Source organism: Parasteatoda tepidariorum, chromosome 3, assembly GCF_043381705.1.
Source record: "Parasteatoda tepidariorum isolate YZ-2023 chromosome 3, CAS_Ptep_4.0, whole genome shotgun sequence".
In the NCBI taxonomy this organism is placed as follows: Eukaryota; Metazoa; Arthropoda; class Arachnida; order Araneae; family Theridiidae; genus Parasteatoda; species Parasteatoda tepidariorum.
In genome coordinates, this window is record NC_092206.1 from 47,108,883 (window position 1) to 47,134,718 (window position 25,836).

Below are 25,836 nucleotides of genomic sequence, written 5' to 3' on the forward strand. Positions count from 1 at the left end.
AGATAGATAAACATATAGATAGATAGATAGATAGATAGATAGATAGATAGATAGATAAGTGTGTGTGTATATGTAAATATAAATAAATGTATATATATATATAAATATATAAATAGGATATCATTGCTTAGAGATTTCCCTCAAAGATAAACAACTTTTTAATAAAGTGATTTTGGTGTTAAAAGCACGGCAGAATTTGAAAACAAGTTCTAAAGAAATATATATTGCCATAATACTCTACTATAATACTCTAACACAATAACAGAAATGAAATAAATGGACTTACTATAAGAATGAAAGTCCCAAAAAATTCAGCGAGAAATTCCCGAATTGATTGATTCTGAATTTTAAGCTTTTTCAGGAATTGATACCCGGGTGGAGATCCCATACTCTAGCTAGAACAAGAACGTTGCTGTGTCTGTTGATACCGAAAAAGCAATAAACCAATCTTAGAAGATGCGACTGTTAGACGATTTATTGGATATGATTTCAATCAACGCAGAAGGTCAATTGGGCGACACATTCGTGGAGGAAAATTTTATCTTCTTTGTGAATTCTTTTTGTCTATTATATCACAGAAGTGTACTCTTGATTTTGATTTGGTAGAAGAGCATTAACCCGAGACTTGATTTCGGCACTTTGAAGACTATAATAGAAAAATTGGTGTCGTTCATTTCTCTTTCGTTTTGTCAATTGTGTTTAATATTAACTGATTCTTGTGTAATTTTGTTTGGTATTTTTCTCTCGCTTATAGTTTGAGGATGTTTGAAAAATACAGAGACTTAATAAAAAAAATTTTTACTTTAAAGAAATTATTTCACTTTGCTGTTTTCAATTACTTTTTTAAATAAAAATATTCACATTACGAATAGAAATTTCCTTTTCTTGATATACTGGGCAAAAAAATGAATTAACCTGTATACCTTTTAATTTACTGTTCGGATTTTTGAGCACTAGGGCTAAACCTTATTGATTTGCGGGGTTGACTTCAAGTAGGCTAATTAATTATTCCAGACGATATTTTAAGTTACATAATCGAATCGAATTCAAAACATAGTCTCTCTAAAAAAACATTCCATTTTTTTGAAGTTTTAGTTTTTTGATCCCCAAAATAAAGAGGACCACAGTTTCAATGGTTCGTACAAGAGAACAGTCCAAAGTTTAGATCTCTTAATGTTGATTTAGTTTTTGCGTATTTCGAGATAGATCTGGAACGTTTTGAGAGAATCTAAAAATTTTTGCGCACAATTATGAAATTAGTTTATTCAAAGATAATTCCAGGCAAAAAAGCAACTTTTAGTAAATATTTATTATTTTTCATTATTTTATTTAATAAAAACTGAAAATATTTCGAATTGCAAGGTATATAATTTTTACAACTTTTTAAAGAATGTAATTTTAGATGACAAAATACAAAATTTGTGCAAACTCACTTAAATACTTTCTTAAAAATTGAGTATTAAAAAGTCGTATTTTTAAAATGCAATTTCTCAGGAATTATTCGATTAATTTCCCTGATTTTTTTTTTTTGCCATGCAAAACTTCATTCTTCAAAGTAATATAAAAATTGTATAATTTACAATTCAAAATATTTTCGTCTCGCATTAAATAAAATAATTAAAAAAAATAAATATTTACTAAAAAGTGTTTTTTGCATGGACTTATCCTGTGATAAACGAAGAAAGTAATAATTAAAATAGCACTGGTTAGTAAAAAGTACATGTTCTAATAGAGATAACCATGTCATCTAATTTTTCCTAGAAAATTGGATGTTTTGAACTTCTAGATGTTAAGTAACCAGTACCCTTAAGATATATTTTTCGAGTCCTTTAGTATGAAACTTACACTGTATTGGTCGAATCAAAAGACGGAAATGCTGTCATAATTTGACAGTTCGCTATTGAGGAAGGAGAGATTTGAAAAATAAAAACTGGTTTGATTGTATGTCGAAACTTGAAATGTTTTTACAGTCGCCTTTCATCATTTCTTAGCTTACTTCTGTAATTAAAAATATTTTGATGCTTTTAAACCAGCCTTTCTTCTTAATGTTTCTTCAAGTTTGGATAACGTTTTCTTTTCATCTTTGCTTAAATATTTATTTTCAAACCCTATTATACAAATTATTCCAATTTCAATGTAACAAAAATTCTAGAGATATTCTAGAAGACATTCTAAAGATAAAAGTTGTGATTATAGAGAATTCGGCATATTCTCATTTTTTTTCTTAAATCATGCGTTTAATTCAATGAATTATAGAGCTTTGATTTAAAAGAAAGTTAGAAATAAACTTCAGTACGGGCGCATAAAATATTCAAAGAGTACTCTTAACAGAACGTGCAGAGGAAAAATGTATGAAAATAATGTATGCAAAATTGCTTTTTCTTACGAAAGAAAATGGAAAAAGTTTCTAGGATACAAACATCTTGAAAGCTGAATTTTAGATGCAAAATTTATCAAATGCATGCAAAAGAAAAATTTTACTTTTTGTACATTCGAGTTTCCATTTGCATGAAAGACAATGTATCTGCATAACTTGCTTTATGGATTTCATAACATATTTTATATTCGTGTCTCAGCGAATAATTTTCAGAAATTGTGAATCAATTTGAATTGTTGAGTGTGTTCTTGTGTCCTTATTTAATAAATGTGGTTTAAATGCTGATAGGTCTTGACAAGTCCTATTGATGTACTGAGGTACTTAGGAAATTCCAAAGGGGAATCGGAATCGGAAGTACTTTAAAAATTTGTATAGTCTTGAATGATAAAAAGTTTATTTCATAATTTTAATCACTGATCTTTTGTTTGTTTTTGTATATTGTAAATAATGCCGCTAAGTAATTTCAGAAAACTTTTTAATATGCTTTTAAATATTATTGTAAAAGAAACATTTAAAAAAACTAATTTATGGCGTTAGTAAAACTTTATGATAACATATAAAAATAATTATATTTAATTAAAGAGAAAAAAAATAACTTGAACACAGGGCTCGAAAAACCACCCGTCCGCCCGTCCTCGGCGGTCAAAAATTCTCCGCGGACAACGAATATCTCGAATCCGACGTCCGCGCTGACGGCCATTTTCCCGTTAATGTTGTTGATAAATTTTCAATTTTTGTTATCTTACAAGAGTGTAGCGCCTCACTTCTAAAATGACCCTCTAATCTAGAAATACAGCAACATACTGCGCATGGTGGAATTGATGTTTTCTCTGTCTCGCGTACTGCAGCGGTTGAAAGGGACTTTTCAACTATGAACATACAAAAAAAAAAAAAAAAAAGNAAAAAAAAAAAAAAAAAAAAAAAAAAAAAAAAAAAAAAAGGAAACATTACGTACTGGTCTTAAACAAGAAGCGTTAAACGCAACTATGACCATCTACCTAAATGGAAATCCCCTTTCAGATTTTTGTGCAAAAACCTCTGTAAATCATTAGCTTGATTGTGGAACTGGCAAACGTCATATTTGATTCATTGTAAAAACGCAGTACCCTCGGATAAATTGACATTCCAGATAACTTGACATTTGTCATTTAAATTATTTCATAAAAAAAATAAATTATTTTATAAAAGAAATACTAGGTTCCTATTAGTAACCTAGTATTCCTTTTATTACTGTATAATGCAATCCTAGTATTTGTAATCCTAGTAACTACCAATTCATTGAGCAATTTATATAAATGTTTGTAATAAATAAGAGAAAATTATATTTTTATTTATTTAGAAGCGACGGGTTAGTTTCAAAAGAGGACGGGTACATTGTTGGGCAAGCCGTCTTCGGGGACGGGTAAAATTTTTGAGTTTTTTCGAGCCCTGCTTGAACATTTTATAATAATTGTTGAATAAATTTTTGTTAACAAATTACATTTAAAAAATATTGCGTATTGTTATACTATATATTTAGTTTAGAGGAGCACGGGGAACTGCAAATAGAATAGTAAAAGTAACATTTGGATAATGCATAGTCTGTCTATGTAACGAATTAATCTCACCTGCCATCTGGAGCACTAAAGATAACTATGGCTGCAAGGTAAAGCTATTTCAAGTTGCTGTGGGAGGCAAATATTTTTTCGACCCATTTTGTCAGGGATCTGTGGAAGAAGCATCGAAATCTTTCACAGATCCCTGGCAAATCGAATCTTCCTAAGAAATATCGAAATCTTCTTTCCTGAAATGCACTCTTTCTGGTTTCCATTGCAATAGACAATTCCAGACTCTATGGCGGAAAAGTATTTTAGGTGGATTTGATGCTGTGTAATATATTCAAAAATTATTGAACAATATATTTGTTATAGATAACTCACAAAAGTTTAACTCGCAAACATTTGTAACTTGAACATTACAAGATATATTTTGCAAAATATTTTAATCAAAAAAGTTTGACATCCGGTGAGTATGAAGTTTTATTTAACCTTATAATCTTCACCTATTGCATGGTTACTTTTCTTAAATATTTTTATATTATATTTGGATTGGAATGGCTCAAGAAATAGAGACAACCCAGTCCAATGAGGCAACCCAGGTTTGAATCCCGAGAATGACTCTAGTTAATATTATGGTTTTGAAAGTATACTAGATGTAAATGGATAAAAACAGTATAGTTTTCTATTCCTACTTTTTAACAACAGTAGTTGTAAACGATTTCAAAATCGTGAAGGTAAAAAGTGTTCTTTACCGTAAACTTTACGGTAAATTGGATAGACAAACTGCGGCTGGCTATTTTACCATAATTTTAGAATGAAAATTCTAAGAATGATCGTTGAAAAGTGTTTAAAAAATGAAATTTAAAAGAAACTGCGTATTTAAATTAAAATTTAAATGTTTCCTGAAATAAAGATTAAAAAAAAACATTATTTTCTTCTGATACTGAAAGCGCTCCGATCAGTTTGAAAACAACAATACCGATAATTATCGTAAAAAATTTCTATTCAAATAATTTATTCAACAAAATGAGTACAATACATATACAAGTCAACAAACATACGATGAAACATCAATAAACTTTCAAGTACATTTTGAAAAACTGATTACAAATTTGCAAATATTTGGCAAAAATTACAACATTATCTATACTATGAAAAAATTCACTTTACCAAAGTATTTTTTAAATCGGTTGGCACATTGGCTTTTTTTAAAAATTCTTACATAAACAGTGAAACAACAAACACTGTCCCAAGCAAATTTACATTGAACAAATATATCAATATTTTATGTGTACATACATATTTATATACTTGATATATCAACATTCAGTTCTGAAGGCCATTCATGTAGAAGCTTTAATGTATAAGCGTTTACCATATACTTTTAAAATCGGAAGAAAAAAAGTACGCGTACAAATTGTTAAGTTAACCGAATTCATAATTAAAATGCATAAAAAATAAGATATTAATAAGCTATTATGTTGATTTTTTATTGTGTTATACACTGCCTTGATAAAAAAAAAGCAACACAGCATTTCATAGTTTTCACTTTTAGACATAAAGCTTTTATTTTTGACTGTTAGAAAATTCTACGGCAGATTTTCGTAAATGTTTCATGGTAGATATATAAGGAAATGCTTCGTTATTTTTGCCAGTCTGGTGATTTCTTTTCTTTCAGATTTCTTTTTTGGGTGTTCTCCTACATTTTTATTTCATTTTTAAAATCAATTGCTTTTATATAATTGAATCCAATTGATCTTAAATTCAAATGAATCCTGGTAATGATTGAAAACTCGTGTTGTTTCCCATGACACATGGGCAAGATAAGCACGCCAGTCATTGGCTGTTGCGAATTAAGTCATGAAAGTGCGCTTTTCGTTCCATAAAAGATCACAGCAAGGTGAAAGTACGTTTTAGCTCAGAATTTCACTGATAGATGGCAGCACCACTGATTCGTGAGGCCAGTTCCAAAATTTTGACACAGATCTGAATTTGATGAAAATTTATTACAGAGCCCTGTACCCATAATACAGGATGCAGTCAATGATGGACCACAGATATCGCATATACTCGGTGGGTCTTAGCGGAAACGCGGATTGAACCCCGGTCCTTCTGAACCGGAATCCGATTCTCAAAGCACTGGGATAACGTGGTCTTGTAAACTCATTAATTCATATACAATTCTTTTATTTTATGTTCTATTTTATCTTGTTAATCGCTTTCAACTCCAAGCCAAATAAAATTCGCGTCCTCACACAAATAAAGGTAGCAATTTTCTCCTTAAATGAAATGGTTTAATCAGAAACGAAGAAATTTCGTGAATTCGGAGTATCCACTTTTTACAATGTAGTTAAGGGAGGAAAATTCTGTTCAATACCATTACTTTTATTCTAACTGAATTAAAGGGAAATGATCTGTCTTTCTTTTTTACAAATTGCAAGTTCTATCAAAACATTTCATTTTTTTATGTTTACTAACCGGTTTAATAATCTTTGCGGTAGATTAAGGATTCTAAAGAATAAAACTCTTATTGGTTTTACGATCAACTATCTTAGATCTGTATTTCATCTCTTTTTGTCAGTCATTTCGTCCCGAGATCACACAATTTGTGACTAATCATAAACTAACAAATATTTATCAAAACTGCTTACTCACTCATACAAGGAAAGATTTCACAAAAGTTAGTAAAAATGTGTCAAAATAGTTCCTAAGCAACAATCTAATTATAAAATCCTATGTATTTGAAATGGAACAGCATATACTCTTTTTTGAGCAAAATTCATAATGAGAGAGAAGCTCATTATTTGTCGGTGATATTTTGGTTAATAATTTAGGCAGGGACAGTATATGCAAAAGTATGGACAAAATTACCACATTGTGATAAAATGTACCGGATTGAACCCCGGTCCTTCTGAACCGGAATCCAATTCTTAAAGCACTGGGCTAACGTGGTCTTGTAAACTCATTAATTCATATACAATTCTTTTATTTTATGTTCTATTTTATCTTGTTTTATGCCACTGTAGAAACATCGGAAAGTACGGTACTTTTAACCGAAGTGCTTTGGTAACGACTTTTTGATAAAATAAGCAATAACATAAGGTGTTATTACCAAGCTATTAGGTAGTAAATGTGATAAAAATATACAATTTAATTATGATAAGAAGCATAATTAGGAAATTTTTATTTACGAATAAAATCTGGTTACCTAAATCGCTGCCATACGAACGGAAAAATTACGAACTTAATGGTTTAAATATTGTATATTTTGATTTTATTAGCAATTTTTAAAATTTTTTTTAATCTGAAATGTTATTACCATACAAGTGTAGTAATTTTATCAGATTTTTTTCTCCGTGTAAAAAAATTTAAAGTGAATGGAATGTATGCCATGATGTGTCATTGTGGCGACCACTATATAAAGCTTCCCATCTCTCCCCAAACTGAACAAAATTACATACAAAATTATATAACAAAAATTCACTATGGTGGCTAGAGTCGGTGATATTCGAACTGATATTCAAAAACTGGTTACCCAAATCATTACCATACAAGTGGAAAAATTACCAACTGAATGGTATGAATATTATTTATTTTGAATTTATTAGCATTTTTTAAAAATAAAATGAAAAATAAATCAGAAATTTTATAACCATAGAATTGAAGTAATTTTATCAGTTTTTTTCTTCTCCATGTTAAAAAAAAATTAAAGTTAATGGAATGTATGTCATGATATGTCAATGGGACAACCTGTATCTCGCCCCGAACTGTGGTGGTTAGTATCGGTGATATTCGAACTGGTTTTCGAAAACTGGTTATCTAAATCAATACCATACAAGCGGAAAAACTACCAACTGAATGGTTAAAAATATTGTATATTTTGAATTTATTATCAATTTCTTGAATTTTTTTAATCAGAAATATTATTAGTTATTACCAAACAAGTGCAGTAATTTTATCAGATTTCTTCCTCCATGTGAAAAAAATATTAAAGTGAATGGAATGTATGCCATGATTTGTCATTGTGGCGACCACTATATTAATCTTCCCATCTCTTCCCGAACTGCAGTGTATAACTATGGTGGTTAGAGACGGAAGGCCTGGGCTCGGCAGCCAACAAACATTTCTTCCTCTACATCATTTTAGAGACTGTTAATTTTGCTCAAAAATGGATATAGGCTGTTTCATTTTGAATACATTAAAATTTGACTCGTACGTGTTTCGAAGTTATTTTGACACAATTTTGCCTTATTTTAAGAAAACCTTTCTTGAAAGTGTTTGCCTTCTTAACGTGCATTTTTATATTTGAATTTAAAACCTATTACAAAAAATTTATGTCGGGATGATATAGGGGCTAGCTCTCCGTATAGTCAATAAGGCTAATGAGTTTGGTCACTACTGATGACTGAGTGCTCGTTTACTCATAGTCCTTTTTTTATTTTTATGTTGTACTTCATAAAATAATAATTTTTCTTTATCATCCCTAATGTTTTTGACTGAATTCCCAATCTTATATAAGTAAAGATAGAAATATCAGGCATCTTCATGATAGAAATATCATGAAGATATAAATACCATATCATCTTCAAACACTCGAAGCACTTCTCAGAAAACAATGACATTTTCCTGAATCTTAATAATCCATTTCTTAAAATAAGTAAAAAATTTTATGTTGTATTTTTTTTTCATGGTTAAAAATAGCACGCTAACGGTTCATAAATTAATGTCAATTATTGCATTAACTCATTGGTAGATATTATTGTTTTTATTCTGAATTATATTTTATGTAACATCCTATAAATAAACCTAAATATCCATAATGTTGGAAATGATATAATAAGGATTACGTTTGCATTATGTGGGTATACTTTATGTTTATGTCTTTATAACTCATGTATGAAAACTCACATAGTGCAACATATTTTTTTTTACCAAGCAGTGTATTTTATTTGTATGTGAACTGTCGTAAAAAAGCACATATAGATTATTAAATACTAAGCGGTATGCTTTAATGGCTAAAAAAATAACAAATCTAGTTTTCTTAGTTTTTCATAATTTTTTAGTTAATTAATGTTTTTCTTGTTAATTAGTGTTTTTCGTTTTAATTAGTGTTTTTAATGTTAATTAGTGTTTTTCTTGTTGATCAGTCTTTTTCTTGTTAATTAGTGTTTTGTTAATTAGTGCTAGTCTTGCTATTTATATGCAAAACAAAAGCAGAGAAATATGTTTAATAAGTGAAATTTTTTTATAAAAATATATTATCAAAATTGTCCTTATAATACAAACCAAATTCTAATTCTCAATAACACTTATAAAACACTTCGATTTCTAGAAATTGAAAAAAAAAAGGTATTATAAGCCTTTTATTATACTTTTGAAAAATTTAAATAAACTAATATCATATATTTGTTACATTATCCGTTCGAATTCGTTATAAAACTGCCTTAATGGGAAAAATTTACTAATATGTTCAATTTTTATTTAATTATTATTTTTTAAAGTGATATTTTATCGCTGAAACATATTAGCGTATTTAAACCAGAGCTAATATATTCGTATTGTTGCGTTTAGAAATTTCACTAATATTTTTATTGTTAGAAATCGCTTTTTAAAAATTCTATAACTAATACTGGATGTTTTTTTTTATGTATATTACAAAAAGTTCATTAAATCAGTATTGTTTGGTTACTTTTATTGTTTTGTTAATTTTATTGTTTTGTTACTCGTATTGTTTTGTTACCTTCAACAATGCATTTTGCATTTCTTGAATTAACAAATTTAGACGAGTGATTGGCAACGTAGAAAGCAGGAATTAAATTATATTCACCAAAATTCCTGATAATAATGTGACTGTTTTGTTTTCAGGTTGTATCAAAAGAAATAATGAATTTAAAAAGAAATAATGAATTTTTAAGTTTGGATGTATAAGAATAATAAGTTAAAAATTTTGGGAAAAGATGGAAAATAATATAATAACGATTAATGAAAAGAGAAGAAAACTTCTTAAAGTAAGATATTTTTAAAAATCTTTTACAAAAATCTTTCTACTTAAAAAATTTATTTAAAAGCCGGAAAACAAAATAATGAAAAGATATAATCTCGTCAACAGCTAACTCGATTGTATCAAAAAAAAAGGAGTGCTTTCGAATATTGTGTTAATATAGGCAAAGCAAAAATTACCAGTATGAAAGAATTATTATTATATGATTATTATTATTATTATACACATTATTTTTTTATTAAAGATTACATTAAAAATTATTCTTCCTAATTTTCTTCTTTTAAAATGAAACAAAGCAAAATTCTTTGAACTAACATTTCTAGTTTTTATGTCCCTTGGTGTTCCAGAAGAAATGAAAACTGATTGAATGTAAGAATGCTTTAGGCATATTTGCAATTATATTTACAAAACAAATTAATATTATATTATTTCAAATTCATTTAAATATGATATAGAATGAATAATAGGTAGATATTAATGATTTTGGAAATCTTCTGCATTATTTCGTATGCAGTGTATAAATCGAAATTTACTTAAGAAATAAACATTTTATAGTTCATGCTACGATTCTGTTAAATTCTCAAAATATTTACTGTAAAAAACTTTATTTTAAAAGTTAAATTTAATATTTTACCTTTATAGACGATTTTTTATTATATTCGATGATTTTTTTAAATATTGGTCTTACGCTCGTTAGGTTATAAATAAAAGAAAACAAATTTATTCTTACAATTTACTTCCTGGGTAAATAATATGTTATGAATATAATAAAAATATATTAATACCAATTAAGTGAAATTGCCTAATTAAGTGAAATATTGTTTCATGCAGCAATGTTTCGTATTGCATGACCTGAAATTTTAAATAATATGCAAATTATGATTTTTTTCTCACAAACCGGAGAAAATAATATCCTCCTGTTTTCGAAACAGTTCGGAACATTCTTTTGAAAATTCTGTTTCGTTTGAAGATTTAAATATTCCAATTTCATCTTCTCTTGGTTGGAAAGTAAAGTTCATGTGAGTTTTGTTAATTACAGATGAGCCGCAGCATGGCTTTATACCTTGTGACTTTCACTGAAAGAAAATAAATAATTATAAAAACATGGTTTTCAGAGTAGAAACTCTAGATGGCGCAAAGTATCGCATTTACATTTTGGGAGCATGTTTTTAATAATGCAGGAATGTACTTTGATTCAGAATTGTTTCTGGAACGTAATGTTGGCAATGTAGCATATGTTGACAGCGATGAACTAGATCCTTAATTAAAAGCGATGAACTAGATCATTTCTTTGAAAACGACTATAAAATAAACAGTGATCCAGTTTCGACATAGTTACGATGGGTGATCTAGTTACGCCACTGATGTAGTTTCTGACGCATCAGCTAGGTTAACTGTTACTGTATATTAACTATTTATGTTTAGTTTCAGTTTGTATTTATGTTTTAGTTTCAGTTTGTGTTCTATGGTATAATTCTTTCTTTGCTTTACGTTGTTATGTTTAAAATAATAAAACGTTGTTAAGTTTAATAACGCTGTTTTTCTTTCAAAAATAGAGTTGTGTTGCAGTTCTAATTTTCGTGTTTTAACAGCATATACACTGTTAGAAATTTCTTGGAAAAAATGGTTAAATAACAATTCTACCATTCCGTTCAACGCAAGAAGGGTTTCCAGTATCCTGCACTCTCCAATGCCCATTACCTAGTGAAAAGTCTTTCGCCTATGTCCGGTAAAATTTGTCTTTCGCGCTTTTTAAACCGTGCTAGTTGTAAATGGTTTCAGAACCGTAAAGGTAAAACAAAATGTTACTTACCATAATATTTACGGTTAATAGGAAGGAAGGACAGCTTCCGGTTATTTTACCGCAATTTTAGAATGAAAAATCTATCAATGTATGTAAAGGCAAAGATCTATTTGTGAACACTATATTTGCAACTACATTTTACGGAGGGAGTTCTCTCTCGGATATTGCCTTTCCGATTAGATTCCTGAGTTTAGATTTCCACTCATCCTCTAAGTATATTGATGACTTATCTCTTACCTTGATAGCAATAACGAAAGTCCCATGTTTATACCCGATTTCTTATTGATTATCCAATTACCCAATATTGATTATCCAACTTGCATTGATCATCCAATACATGCTGAATAAATGTATGTCAAAAATTTAAAATAACATAATCAGGGTAGTTTTATTAGGCATATTTTATAAAAGCGCAGACATTGTATTTTTATGCTTATAGAAGTGACTAAAATTTAAAAACAGAATATAAATATTTTACATAACATTTTCTGCTATCTTTAAGATTCTTTTTTATTATTTTTTTAAATTTTCACTGTGTGAGAAGCTTTATGCTTAGTATATTGCAAACTAGTTCAATTATTGAACGATAAGCATTATTATTTTTTACTAATATAACAACTATCTTTTCAATGCCACCAATTTACTAATCACAATCTACTTTTAAATTGAACGTATTTAATAATAGATTTGTAGAAAAATTATTTCTGGTTTGATTTGAAAAAGTCGCGGGACAAAATTCTGTCTGGGAGGAAAAAACCTTCGTAACGAGATCACCGTTATGAAATGTTTTACGAATAAAATATTGTTTTAGCATGAATGCAATTTATTTTTTCCCTATTCTTTTTTTTACCCATTTGCAAAATGAGTCTCGGTTTGGATTTCATGGCGTCCTCACTTTTCAACTACAATAATCAAGAGTAAAAGTAAACAGTGCGCATGTGTTGCTATGGCAACCGCTGCTGTTTAATAATATTTTCAGAATTTTTTTTCCACTTTTAATTTTGTTACGCATTAAGTTGGTGAGTTTATTTTGGAGATATGGGACCAGAGAGATCCCAAAAATACTTTTTGAGTTGCGAATGAAAGATAATTTCATCATTTGAACGATATTTTCGTTTTTATTGCCTTATTTAAGAATCAGAAATTCTAACCTACGGTTTTAAATGGATAGTTTTCAATGCTAATTCAGGTGAGTATCACATATAAAGATTGTTCAAATTGATTTACACGGTACCAAAAGTTAGAGTTGAAGCAAGAAAAAAACGATGCCAAGGCCTAAAATTAACGAGGCTGAAAAAGCCAAAGCCAAAGAACGTTGACTGGAATACCTTAAGCGTTACACACAAACGGAAAAACAAAAGGATTCCTTTCGTAAACACAAGCACGCCCGTGGCACACAAAAGTACCAAAGTGGTTGAGAGAATTGAACCCTACCGACGAGCGAATGGTGACTCTCTGAACTCCTTTCATGCAAACACGAGACCTGGGTGTTAATCACCAGTTGCAAGTCCCAATGACTTGCACAAGACTGTAGATTGTCTTCCACGCAATATAAATGATTCGTTTACTATTCATGCAAAATTGAAAAAAAATACTAGCTTTCAAATCATATTTCATGTATGAGCTTGTTAATGCGAAACGGGTACAGCTTATGATCTCCATCAAACACTATTGTACCAATCCGAAATGCTAATTTTGATCTCGATTGGCTGTTCAATGTCTATTCAGTCATCAAAAGAATTTACACAGAATGTGTCTAAGCTGCATTTAAATATGACTACGAAATTGTGCACCGAGCAGTTCAGGAATAACAATTATATATGTCCAAGATAAAAACACAATAAATTTTCTTTCCTAAACAAAATTAGACAACAACCATTTCGCCAATGGGTAACCTGAGATCGCTGCAAGGCGATTACAATTTTCTTCATTTCGTAGTGAATCGTATTTTATCTAGTGTTTCAAAGTTATTTTTAATTTTTACTTTTACAAAACTCTGATAGAACAAAGTTTCCCGTGTATAAAACTCATTTAATAATACTATGAACTAAGTTCCAGATATATTGTAAATATTCCAATTAACAAATTATTTTTTGAAGTGAATAAGTCATAATTCATAAAAATATGTTCCTTAAGAAAATCCCTAAAATTCCCTACAGTCTGTATGGCGCCATATATACTCCATAACAAAAAATTCGACACTCCAAGAAGCAATCATCCGATTGCTTTGAAATTTCGTATGCATGAATGTTTTGAACAGATCAGGCTGGAATGATGCCGACTGGGGACGTATAGTCTTTAGCGACGAATCCCGCTTCCAACTGTGTCCTGACGATCATCGAAGACGTGTTTGGAGACGCACAGGACAGATGGGGGATCCTGCTTTCACTATTGCACGGCACACCAGCCCTCAGCAAGGCATTATGGTCTGGGGTGCCATTTCCTTTGACAGCTGGACCCCTTTGGTCGTCATTAGAGGTACACTTACTGCACAGGGGTACGTCGACGACATCCTAAGATCTGCTTTGCTACCGTTCCTTTTGCAACGCCCTGGGCTGGTTTTTCAGCAGGCAATACCAGACCACATACGGCACTTGTTGCTATGAACTGTCTGCAAGCTTGTCAAACTCTTCCTTGGCCTGCCAGATCACCAGATCTCTCTCTCCCATCGAGCATGTCTGGCATATGATGGGAAGGCGATTGCATCTGGCACGGAATGTTGATGACCTCGTTCGACAATTGGATCGAATTTGGCAGGAAATACCGCAAGAGACCATCCGGGAGCTTTATCGGTCTATGCCACGCCGTGTGGCAGCTTGTATCCAGGCTAGAGGCGGGTCAACACCTTATTGAACTTGTTACTGTAACTCTGCAATAAATTATTCAATTGTTCTGAAATTTTAATCATTTACTATTCTGCACATTGTCTTCCTATCCACCAATTTTCGTTTCAATCGGATAACTCCTTCTTGGTGCGTCGATTTTTTTGTTATGGAGTGTATTAAAATGAATCGAGATAGTTAAATTTTCCCTTTTGGATGACTTTCGATTACGTTAAGGATAATCTTCCAACTCATTCACTTTCAGAATCTCTAAATGTAAGTCGGGACAGACCATTTTGCGTAGCTTTTTCATGATGTAACTGATAACAAAACTACGGCCCAATTATTGTAATAAATTATTTTTGTTTTTTTTGGCAAAAATGTGGCTCATAGCTCCCTTTGTGTTCTAAGTTTATGTAAGGTAACCCTTATGAAAATTCTCATCATATTTGCTATATTCTAAGAAAATGGAGCTATAGTGAAGTAAATATGTTTTATTATTTTTACCCACTGTTACAAGCATATGTGTTTAAAATTTATGGTTTTATTGTTAATTTATTTTTTATAATGGTAACATAAAGTTATGCCTGTTAATTTTGTGCAAGCACTTCTGCTTTTCAATGGAACCTATCCAAGGAAATTGACTAGCAATTTCCCTTTTTACCAATTTGTTGCTTTTTCATTCTGTTACTCTTCCACTCTATTGCTTTTCCACTCTATTACCATGCACATAGTAGTCAATTGTATCGTAGATTGCTTTAAGTTAAGGACTAGTTTCATCATTTTTTATCTTGTAATTGTTATACTGCTAATTTTTCTAATTATATTTAAATTATAGAAATAAAAAAAAATTAAAAATGGCTTATTTTCTAATACTGTTTTAAATTTTATGAGCAAGAAGCATTTCTGCAGCAGCAGAAATTAATGAATCAAACGTTGAATTTAAAAAAAAAAATTCTATATTTCTTTCAATTTTGAAAATGTCTCATGTAGGAAAAATTTGTTCAGATACGATGACGCTAGAAAATTTCTGCGTTGTTAAAACTGTGAAGTTTATATCACACGTATTTTTTGATTTATTAAATACTTACAGATCTTTAAGAAGCGAAGTACTTTTTCACCTCTGAGAATATCGATAAGATTTTCTCTGTCCACCTGAGTGACTGCAATCTGCACAAAATAAACAATCATGAAAATTAAATGAGAAAGTAAATCGTGGTTAGTTCAAAATATGCTTAACCGTTTATAATCTTAAATGATATTCAACTATAAAAATTCATGTTCTGTATTTACTTAATTCACAAGTTCTAATTTGAACATTTGCTTGAATTTCGATATTTTTTTTAAAATCAAAATAACGCAATTCTTTGAGGTATTAAAGAAAAATTTAAAATTTTTAGTTTCTATCTTTTCTTATATAAAATTTTTAGTCCTGAAAAAGCATTCTATTAAACAATATATACCAGTGAAAGAAATGGAATTTTCAGTTCAGTTGTTAATGGAAAATTCTATTATTGATTGAAATAAACAGTGCTTTTTTGCAGTTTCACATCATATAAAATAAATATTACTTTTCTGTAAAGTATTTGAGATTGAGAAATTACGTAATGTTGTTACAACAGGTTTTCTTTAACTAATTAGCGAAAAATTAGTTAGATATTTCGCTGCTAAGTTGATAAAATATTTAAAATAGTTGTTAAGACATTTAGAATATTAGAATACATATTTAGAATAATTGCTAAGATATTCAGGTTATTAGGATAGATATCTAGGTTAAAGCTAAAATATATTATTACCGAAAGACTAAAAGTAAAGATTAAAAGTAACGACTAAAAGAAAGATAAAAAGTATTTTAATTTTGAAACATAAAACGGTGTAATCTGAATAGCAATTGCAATAATAAAGTAAATTCTATACTCTTTATAACCTCTAGTTAAAGGTACTCATTCATGGCTTAAATGGCCACTTAAGATATGCTAAAACCTAATGCAATTGTAACATAAATTAGCATTAATAAATCTACGCAGTAAGACAAAATCCTGAAAAATTACGATAAGAAATTCAAGCACTCAGGACGTAAAATCCATTTTCATAGTAAAATCTTATATTATAATTTTTACAATATTATTTATTGAATTACAGAGATTCAGAAAATATTACTGTAAAAATTACAATAAAATTTTTTAAGGAAAAGGTGGATTTTACGGTAAAAAGTACTGGCACTATGAGTACCAGTATTTTTTACCGTAATATTTCAGGAACTTTTATTTTACCGAGCAATGGTGCATTTCAATTTTTGTTGAAACTTGATAAAGAGTCGATATTTTGACAGTTGACATAAAACTCTATATTTATTTGTATATAAATATATATTAAAGTTGTTCTTTTCCAAAAGGGGAATTTTATTTCATAAAAATGGGAAATAGATTTTTTTCCCGTTTGACGCATCGTGTGAGTTTTATGGGGACAAGTGTAAGTAATGGATGTTTTGTTTTTGGCTTCAACACACAATAAATACTTTTTTCAGGAAAAAAAAACATTTTTCTATTATTGATCATTCAGGCAAGAAAAAAATCTTACTGTATGGAATCAATTTAAAACCAATAATATTTTTTCAAACGACATATTTTTTACTAGAAATGCTTTGTACTAAAAAAATTGATGTTTTAAAAAATATCTTTATACTGGATAGTCAACTTTATTTTACTTTATGGAACATTTTATCTCATAGAAAAAAAAATAAAACTATTAACAACAACAGCAGACAAAAATATTTCACCTTGCAGCATTTGATCGCTTTGATAATCGTCCTTGAGTTTTGTATCTATCGATTCCTTCCAAAGTAAGCTACTTGATGAGGCCCCGACTTCATCTAAGCACGATGCTTTACTAGCTGGAAATAAAAAAAAGTAGAAAATTAAGATCTTGATTCTTTTCAAGTTGGAAATTAAAAAGAAAATAGAAAATAAAAATCATGATGTTTTACGAGCTAGAAATGAAAAAAAAAATTTAAAAAATTGAACAAAAATTTAAAATTAAAATTTTGATACTTTTACAAGTTGGAAATAAAAAAATAGAAAATTACAATCTTGATGCTTTACAAGCTGGGAATGAAAAAAGTAGAAAATTAAAATCACGATGCTTTACTAGCTGGAAATAACAAAAAAGAAAACGATCACGGTAGAAATATCATATGTCAAACAACAATCTAAATTCTCAGAAATGATCAGAACGTTTTTATTTGTTTTTGAAAATATTGTCAGGCGTAAGAGAATATTTTAATTAGCTTAAATAGGCAAATAGGTTAAGAGGAGTCCATTAAATCATTATATCCAAACTGAAATTATCCATTTATTAGAGAAAAAGGATAATGGTTTAGTTTGAATTAATAACTGTTCTCTGTTTTTTATGTATGCATTATATTAAAAGATTAAATATGCATTAAACTTATTATGTTATGAAGTAGTTTACTGTCTAATAATTACAGAAATATTACAAAATGAAGTAATATTACTCATATTTCATTACAATATTATGTAATATCTGCTTCAATATATTTAATATAGTTAATGCAAGTTATAAAGTACATAATTATTTCTTAACACGTTACATTTTTCTGAGAAATGTTATTATATAAAATAGAAAAGCATTTTTCTTTAAATTAAAAAGAATTTTTATTTCTAGATTTTAAATTTTATATATAAATATATAAATATAAAGAATTTGAAATTAAAAACGTTTTTAAATATGTAAAAGTGACTAAAAATAGAGATTAAGCAATAAATATACTTGTTAATAATAAGTTAGAGTGCGCAAAGTTTCCATTTGATATTATTAAATTTAGAGCCTCGATAGCTCAGTAGATAAGGCACTCAATTCTATTGTGAAAGATTGGAGTTCGACCAAAAGTAGTGATTTCAAGCCAACTCAGCTTCAGATATTTGGGCACCAGCTTATCTAGGAGGTAAAGGCACTGTGAGTGTCGTGCTGTCCACATTGCCGCAATCATGTTGTAAGTCATGAAATTGTGGAGCTTCAACTTCTATGCTCCTTCTGGTCCATAACGGAATGCGAATGATTTACTTTTATTACACAATATAAGTCAACTTATTTACGCTTGAGATATTTTTATAAAGTTTTTTAAGTTTTTGTGAAGTAGTATTTTGGAATAAATGCATCAACGTTCACACTTTAAATATTTCAATTATTTTAAAATAGGGAAAAGTTACGTTTTTTAACGTATGCTTAAAGATCTATTTATTTAACTAAAAATATAATCTTATTGCATCAATGACATTGTTGCAATGAGATAAGATAAGATACCACTCTTCATTTTCATGATTTTCTTTATTTCGAAGAAGGTATTGACTTCGATGAAACAATTAAATTTTTTGACAGTTAATTTGTAATTAACTAAATTCATTAAAATATTTAGCTGAGATGTGATTTTTTTTGAATTGAAAAATAAATATTGGCAATTAAGACGCATATTGGTAATTGAAATGCTAATTATGAAAATGCAAATAAACCACATTCGATAAAAAAATAGCGTGCGAAGTTCTTACCTTGAATGAAAAATTCTGGCATTTCGCCTGAAACAAAATAACCAAGACAATAAGAAAATAATTAAAAAAAACTAATACTATTCTAAAATTTTGGAATGCATACATTTGGAGTGTTACGTCAAAAATGTTTTTAAAGTTTCGCAGACACGAAACATTTCTTAAAATGAAACGTTTTCAATATATTAGGGTTTCGAAAAACAACATACTAAACCATGCCCAATTATAATAAAAAAATGGTCACTCTTCATTTAGTATATGGTCAATACGCTTTCATACAAGCCGATTCGAAAACAGCTGTTAACCACCATATTATTCTCCTACGATATTATTAAATATTTAAAAATGAATAAAGTTAGATTTTCTTTCATTTTAGACGTTTAAGAACACGCATTTTTGATGTAACAACAAGAAAGGGTAATTAATTACAATTATTTTTCTTCACAGAATGTATAATTTTTAATACTCAAATTTCAGATTTCATATGGTCCAAACAAAAACCAGATCTCACATGTTTTAACAACTCAAATCAAGGACAACTACTTGCAGAATAATGACATCATGCTGTATCTGTGTCTGATATGCATTCCCAAGAATGAAATTTAAATTGAAAAACTTCCCTAGCCACAATTTTACCTTGGCCCCAGTTGGGCTCAAAATTGGCTCAATACGGGTTCTATAAGAACATGCACCGAGGGATCAATATTGGCAAGTCAAGATTTTTCAATTTTGTTTTTAGAATAATCTATATAGGGCCTATATTGGCTAAATAAGGAATTAAAAATATCGAATAAATCTAATAATTCTGTCTAGAACCAAAATCAGAAAAAGAACTGCCTTTTGCACTCTTATTTAGCGAAGATTCGTGAATATTGGTCCAATGACGGCCAAGTTATTTTGCCTGCTAGGTTAAATTTGCCGATTAATATACACTGTTAGAATTTTCATTCTAATATCATGGCAAAACAAACGGTAGCAGGCTGTACATCCGATTAACTGTAAAGTTTACGGTAAAGAAATTTTTTTACCTTTGTGGTTTGGAGACCGTTTACAACTAGTATAGTTAAAAAGCCATGAATAAAAAACTATTCTAATTCGCCACTTACAGTTAGCATGGTTTTAAAATTGAAAAAAGAGATGTAGCTGGGCGTATGAGTTAGGGTTTTTGCTGGGTAATGGGCATTGGAGATAGGTTATGGTTTATTAACAGAAAAAAATTGTGGTGTCAATGCTGGGACTCGAACTTACGTTCTGTCGGTCATTAGATTGTCAGATTAGAAATCTCAGCAATTTGTACGTAAGTACTAGAAACTTAAGTGGCTCCATTAGGTGGACTTAGTTCGGGAGATAAAAGTTGCTTAACCGTATTAGGTGAAAGCAGTTAAATAACGGTTTTCCTCACAGTTAATAGTCTGAATACCATCTTATTTATGGTTATATGCAATTTCACTTTTGAATATAGTAAAATAACAATTAAACAAATTGTTATTCAACCATTTTTCAAAGAAATTTCTAACAATGTAATAGGCAAATAATTCAATAAATATTTGTTATACCACTATGCTGAGAACAATATATCTATCAATAGAATGGTGCCCTTGAACCCAATGTATATTTTTAAAACGTCCTTGCTGAAAAGAAATCTTGATAATTTACGGAAAAAATAATCTCTAAAAGTGTCATAACTTCCTACCATGAATTTATTATTTACCGTAAGAATTTGTTTAAAAAACAGAAAAGGTTTGCGTTAAATATTAAGTACTCATAGCCATGCCAATGTTTAACTGATTAAAAAGTCCCAGCATAAACACTTGTACAATTTTGATACAGATAGTGTTCGGTTTTAAAATCAGGTAGAATGTTTTAGGATAATGTAATATTAGCAAACAACACTATATCCCTTAATGAACATTAGTCTTAATTACTTTTTACTTATAAACTCCAAAAGTTAAATTGTACTTAAGAGACTACATTTTATAGGAATTTACCTTAAAAGTTTTAGGAATTACTTAGTTTTCATGTATTAAAATATGACTTACCAGGATAATGATACACATGGAAATCTGATCTAGGTGGACGAGGGGTTCTTTTTACAGTTGCATACAATGGTTCTTCCATTGCTGCCTGTACAGAAAAAAATGATCCATATTATTATTTAATGACATAAAATTACTCTATTTGAAAATTAAATATCAAGAATTAATTTTTTAAATTTGACGTAAGTAAATGTTGAGTTAAATTTTTTTAAAAAAAGTATCATGCTGTAACATAGTTTATAAAATTGCAATGTGTATAACTAAAAATAGTTGTCTAATCTGTGAGATCATTAAGGAATGGTGTAATTTAATATTGGCATCAGTTTTCTTAGTTTTAATAATGTATAGTTTAATATAAATGAACTCTATCAACAATGACTTTTTAATGATCTATTGATTATCATGCAAAATGATTTAAAATTTGAGTAAAAAAACTTATAAGAAGAACAGGGTACACATTGACAACTCAGAACCACACAAACAAATGCATTATTCTCGACTAACAATATACTATACATAACAGTATAAACAAAGGTTGTTAGGTACTTTCGACTAAGTATTACGATGTAGAATATAAATTCCTTGTGAAATGGACTGATTTTCAGGGATTTTCACATAGGTATTAAGATGTAGAATGTAAATTCTTCGTGAAGGAGAAGTAGTTTATGGATTTTCACGTAGGTATTAGGATATAGAATATAAATTTCTCCTGATAGACAAATATTTTTAGAGACTTTCACGTAAGTATTAAGATGTAGAATACAGAATTAAGATGTAGAATAAGTATTAAGATGTAGAATAAGTAATGAGGCTTTTTTTGTCGCCGTGTAAGAGAAATATATATATAGATTATATACATTTTTTATACTTAGATGTATGTTTTTTGCTTTTCCACTTCTGATAAATACAATTTTTTAAATATCCAAAAAAATATTTTGTTGTATTAGTAGACGCATAGGTTATAAGTAGGTATGAAAAATAAATTAAAATGCAAACTAAGAATGAAATTATTGTTTTTATTTATGAGTAAATTATTCGTATTATTTAAAAGCTTTATTTTTGAAGAACTTTTCTACTCTTTCGTACAAAATAATGCAAAAAGTTAATTATAAAACAATAGAAGAGAAACTAAGTAAATATTTTGGTCGTTCGCTAAAAGAGATTTCAATACCCTGAAGCCAGATTCGGGAAAAAATGTATTCATCATAAGAAAAGGAAGTAATCCAGAAAAAAAAACTTCACCTTTTTTCTTACTGAGACCACCAAAACAATTTGCAACATTAATTGAAGAGTTGCATGTGATCAAAATGTTATTTTAGTGATTTGTAGGAAATAATCTCTAAAGTTTTTCGTGAACAGAAAGCAATGTCAAATTCGTCTTGCCATTATTTCTTGTTTTCAAGCTTTAAAATAGACAAAATCTTTAAATCCTTAACTTTCATTTAAGCTATCTGAGTCAACGATTTCACATGTTCGGCTTTTTAATTTGCAGCCAAAAATGTTCTCTTAGTCAATTATAGTTTCCTAAGTCAACTTTTTTAAAGCCAACTAGTAATCATGATTTCGGACCACAAAACATGCAGCATTAACTCATAACATCAATGATAAAACCTTCATTTTAAGGTATTTGACATAAAAATAGGGTTTGGTTGTAATCCTGTGTGCATAAACGGATTCTGCCCGTATAAGAAAGACGGAGGTGGAAACTAGTTATCATGATTTTATCAATGCATGGTCTGGTTGCAATGCATGATTTTATCAATGCAAAAGATCTGGGTTGTTCTTTTATACCTCACTGTCAAATTCTTATTTGAAGGTATTTGTCAGAGAAGAAAAAAGCTCTTGGCTGTAGATATGAATATCCTGAGTGTATAAACGAACTCTACCTCTAGAAATAATCTAGCACACTACAGTTATATACTAATAACGTGAATTTGTGAAACTTTATCGTTCAGCTTAAAAAGTGGTCCTTGTTCATTAAATTATACGGTAAAGTAACGGTAAATTACATAATTTTGGCTGGGAAGACAACAACACTCAGGCCTTCATAAAATATGTCATAAAGGAAACCATGGAATATAACTTATTGGATTCATATTTCATTCATTCATTTGAATGCATTTGACAGAGAAAAAAAGATCTGGGTTGTAGATATGAATACTCTTGGGGCCTAAACGGGCTTTGCCGGTATAAACCAACACCTACTAGAAAAGAGCAGGCCTCAGCACGGGTTACCATAAATATCCTTATGTAGTCCAAACGTAATGACATCTTTCTTATTTTTCATCTACTGCGCAGTTAACTTCGTTACATCGGAATTGCTACTAAATTGATCCGTGCTGAGACCTTCCTTCTTCTAGGAGGTGTTGTATAGACACTCTAGTGCGCTACAGTTATACACTAATAACATACATTTTTAGAACTTTATCATTTAGCTTAAAAAGTACGCATTTTTCTTGAAATTATATGGTAAAGGGACAGTAAATGCGTATTTTTTGATAATTCAGACTACACGCGTTCGTAAAATATATCGCAAACGAAACCACATTATCAAAATTATTGGATTCATACTAATGGGATTATCTGCCTGATTAATTTTGTAAAATTGTTGGTTGAATTTTTATTTTGCATTCTAAAATAATAAATTACACTAAAAATAAAAAAAGCAACTTTTTTTGTTAAATTTTGTAGCTGAATGTAAGATTGTTTTGTATTAAAGGCACGCTAAATTCCTCTATAAAACTCCTCATTACTTTTGACGAGAGGTTTCAAATATTTGCCTAAGGAGATAAAATACCGCTGGAGTAATATTTCCATTTTACGGCATCAAATCAATTCACTTACATCATGTCTAAAATAAATAAAACTCTCAAGGTTATTTACCGACTGATAAATATATCAAAGACTTTTAATCGATTATAGTTAATCTTAAAGTAGTTAGAGAAAATTATCAGAAATAAAACTAATAAAGCTTTTAACTTCTTTAACGCTTGAGAACAACTTTTTAATTAATTAACGTAATGAGTCTAAATGGATCGAAGATTTTTGCACTTTTATTCATATTTTTTCCTAACACCGATCAAAAGTGGAGAAGGAATGTTATTGCTCGAAGCAGGTGCTATAATAAATTTCGATAACTATTTTTCCTTTAGTTTTATGAGTATAAAATTAAAAATTAAACTTACAAGATATGGACATTCTTAATTTCCTCTAGAAGTTTTATATGAACTCTGTTCATAAAAAAGATTCAGCTTTTAAAGGGAAAAAAAAGTCAATCAAAAAATTTCATACTTTAAAACTTGTTGGATTTAATTATACTCGTTGGATTTTCTATTGCTTTTACTATTTTTTATTCTATAATCTAAAAGCCTAAAATTTAAAGAATTTGATTTGAAATTTCAAAATTGGACTATATCGTTTAATTTTTATAGATCTAAAAATCTCCTACTTGATGCTTTAAAGTTAATCCCATTTTTTTATACCTTTCTTTGGAGTTTTATACCTTTGTATCTAGTGAATAAGCCTATGATTCCTTTCTTACAAAAAAGAAAAAAATCCTAGAACAAATGTCTCATTATTTAGAATTTATTTTGAAGAAAAAAGCTGGTTTAGTCTACGAAAATATATTATCTTTCCTGTGCATATAAGAGCGAAAGTTTGGAATATTCTCTAATAACACGAGAATGGGAGCACCTATTTGAAAAAATTTTTTCTCTGTAGTTTACAAATTTTTATGGGGCAATTTGTAAGCAATCACCACTTCCTGCCTTCATTTGTTTCGAGTGCAACATAGAAAATACAAAATTCTATTGTTGAAACCAATTGTGTAATTACTGCACATTGTTGGAATACCAAATACCATTATTAATCGCTACAGTAAGGAAATTACCGCAATTTTTGGTGTTTGTATAGAATCAAAAACATGGTAAATTTTGACATGTTTTGAACATGCTCTTTTTTTCAGCGTGATTAGTAACAGAAAAAAATATCTACAAACATGGATTTTTGTTTTCTCGAAGCGAATATTCAATTTTTCTGCAATGTAGCTTAGTTGTTGTTTTTTTTTCTTTTCTTTTTTTTAAATTTTTCTATTTTCGATGCTTATAAATGTCTACAAGAATATGTGATTTTCTTTCTTGTAGAAAAAAGTCGTATACTTGAAATTTGATTATTCAGGAGCTACTCGACCAATTTCACTCAAATTTTGTATTTTGCCATATAAAATCATATTCTTTAAAATGATGTGAAAAACTGTATACCTTAAAATTCAAACTATTTTTTTGACTAATATTAAATAAAATAAGAGAAAAATTATAAATATTTATTAAAAGTTAATTTTTTGCTTGGAATTATCTTTGGATAAAGGAGATATGATGAAATGTGAAGATTAATATTTTAAAATTAATATTGAAGGGTCCAAGCTTTGGACCGCTCTCCTAATCAAGCTATTGGGACCATATTTCTCAGATTGCGGTTACTGCCTATATTTTGGGGACTGGAAAACCGAATCTGTTGAAAAATGAGTATGTTTACTAAAAGAAAGTACGTTTTTGTGACTGATTTTGCTACTTAAAATATCGTCTGCACTAATTAATTAGCATATTTGAAGTTACCCTCTCGAGTCATTAAGAATAAATAGTAAAAGGTGAAGATCCTATATTTAAATAAAAGTTATTAAGGGTGGTCCGTTTTTCAT

The 25,836-nt window shown here is 29.1% G+C and overlaps 2 protein-coding genes across 2 annotated transcripts in view; both read right to left on the reverse strand.

The window, feature by feature from the left end:
* The window catches only part of LOC107457171 (aquaporin-7-like), a 35,987-nt gene extending 35,473 nt beyond the window's left edge, over positions 1 to 514 (reverse strand). The window contains exon 1 of the mRNA XM_071178552.1: positions 287 to 514. Coding sequence (XP_071034653.1) covers positions 287 to 388 — 102 coding nt within the window. The 5' untranslated portion in view covers positions 389 to 514. The remainder of the gene's footprint in view (positions 1 to 286) is intronic.
* Positions 515 to 10,635: 10,121 nt separating this feature from the next.
* LOC107457170 (cell adhesion molecule Dscam1-like) overlaps positions 10,636 to 25,836 on the reverse strand; it is a 260,596-nt gene continuing 245,395 nt past the window's right edge. The window contains exons 22-26 of the mRNA XM_071179192.1: positions 21,144 to 21,228; positions 19,108 to 19,134; positions 17,322 to 17,435; positions 15,634 to 15,712; positions 10,636 to 10,992 (exon numbers count right to left, since the gene is read on the reverse strand). Coding sequence (XP_071035293.1) covers positions 15,660 to 15,712; positions 17,322 to 17,435; positions 19,108 to 19,134; positions 21,144 to 21,228 — 279 coding nt within the window. The 3' untranslated portion in view covers positions 10,636 to 10,992; positions 15,634 to 15,659. The remainder of the gene's footprint in view (positions 10,993 to 15,633; positions 15,713 to 17,321; positions 17,436 to 19,107; positions 19,135 to 21,143; positions 21,229 to 25,836) is intronic.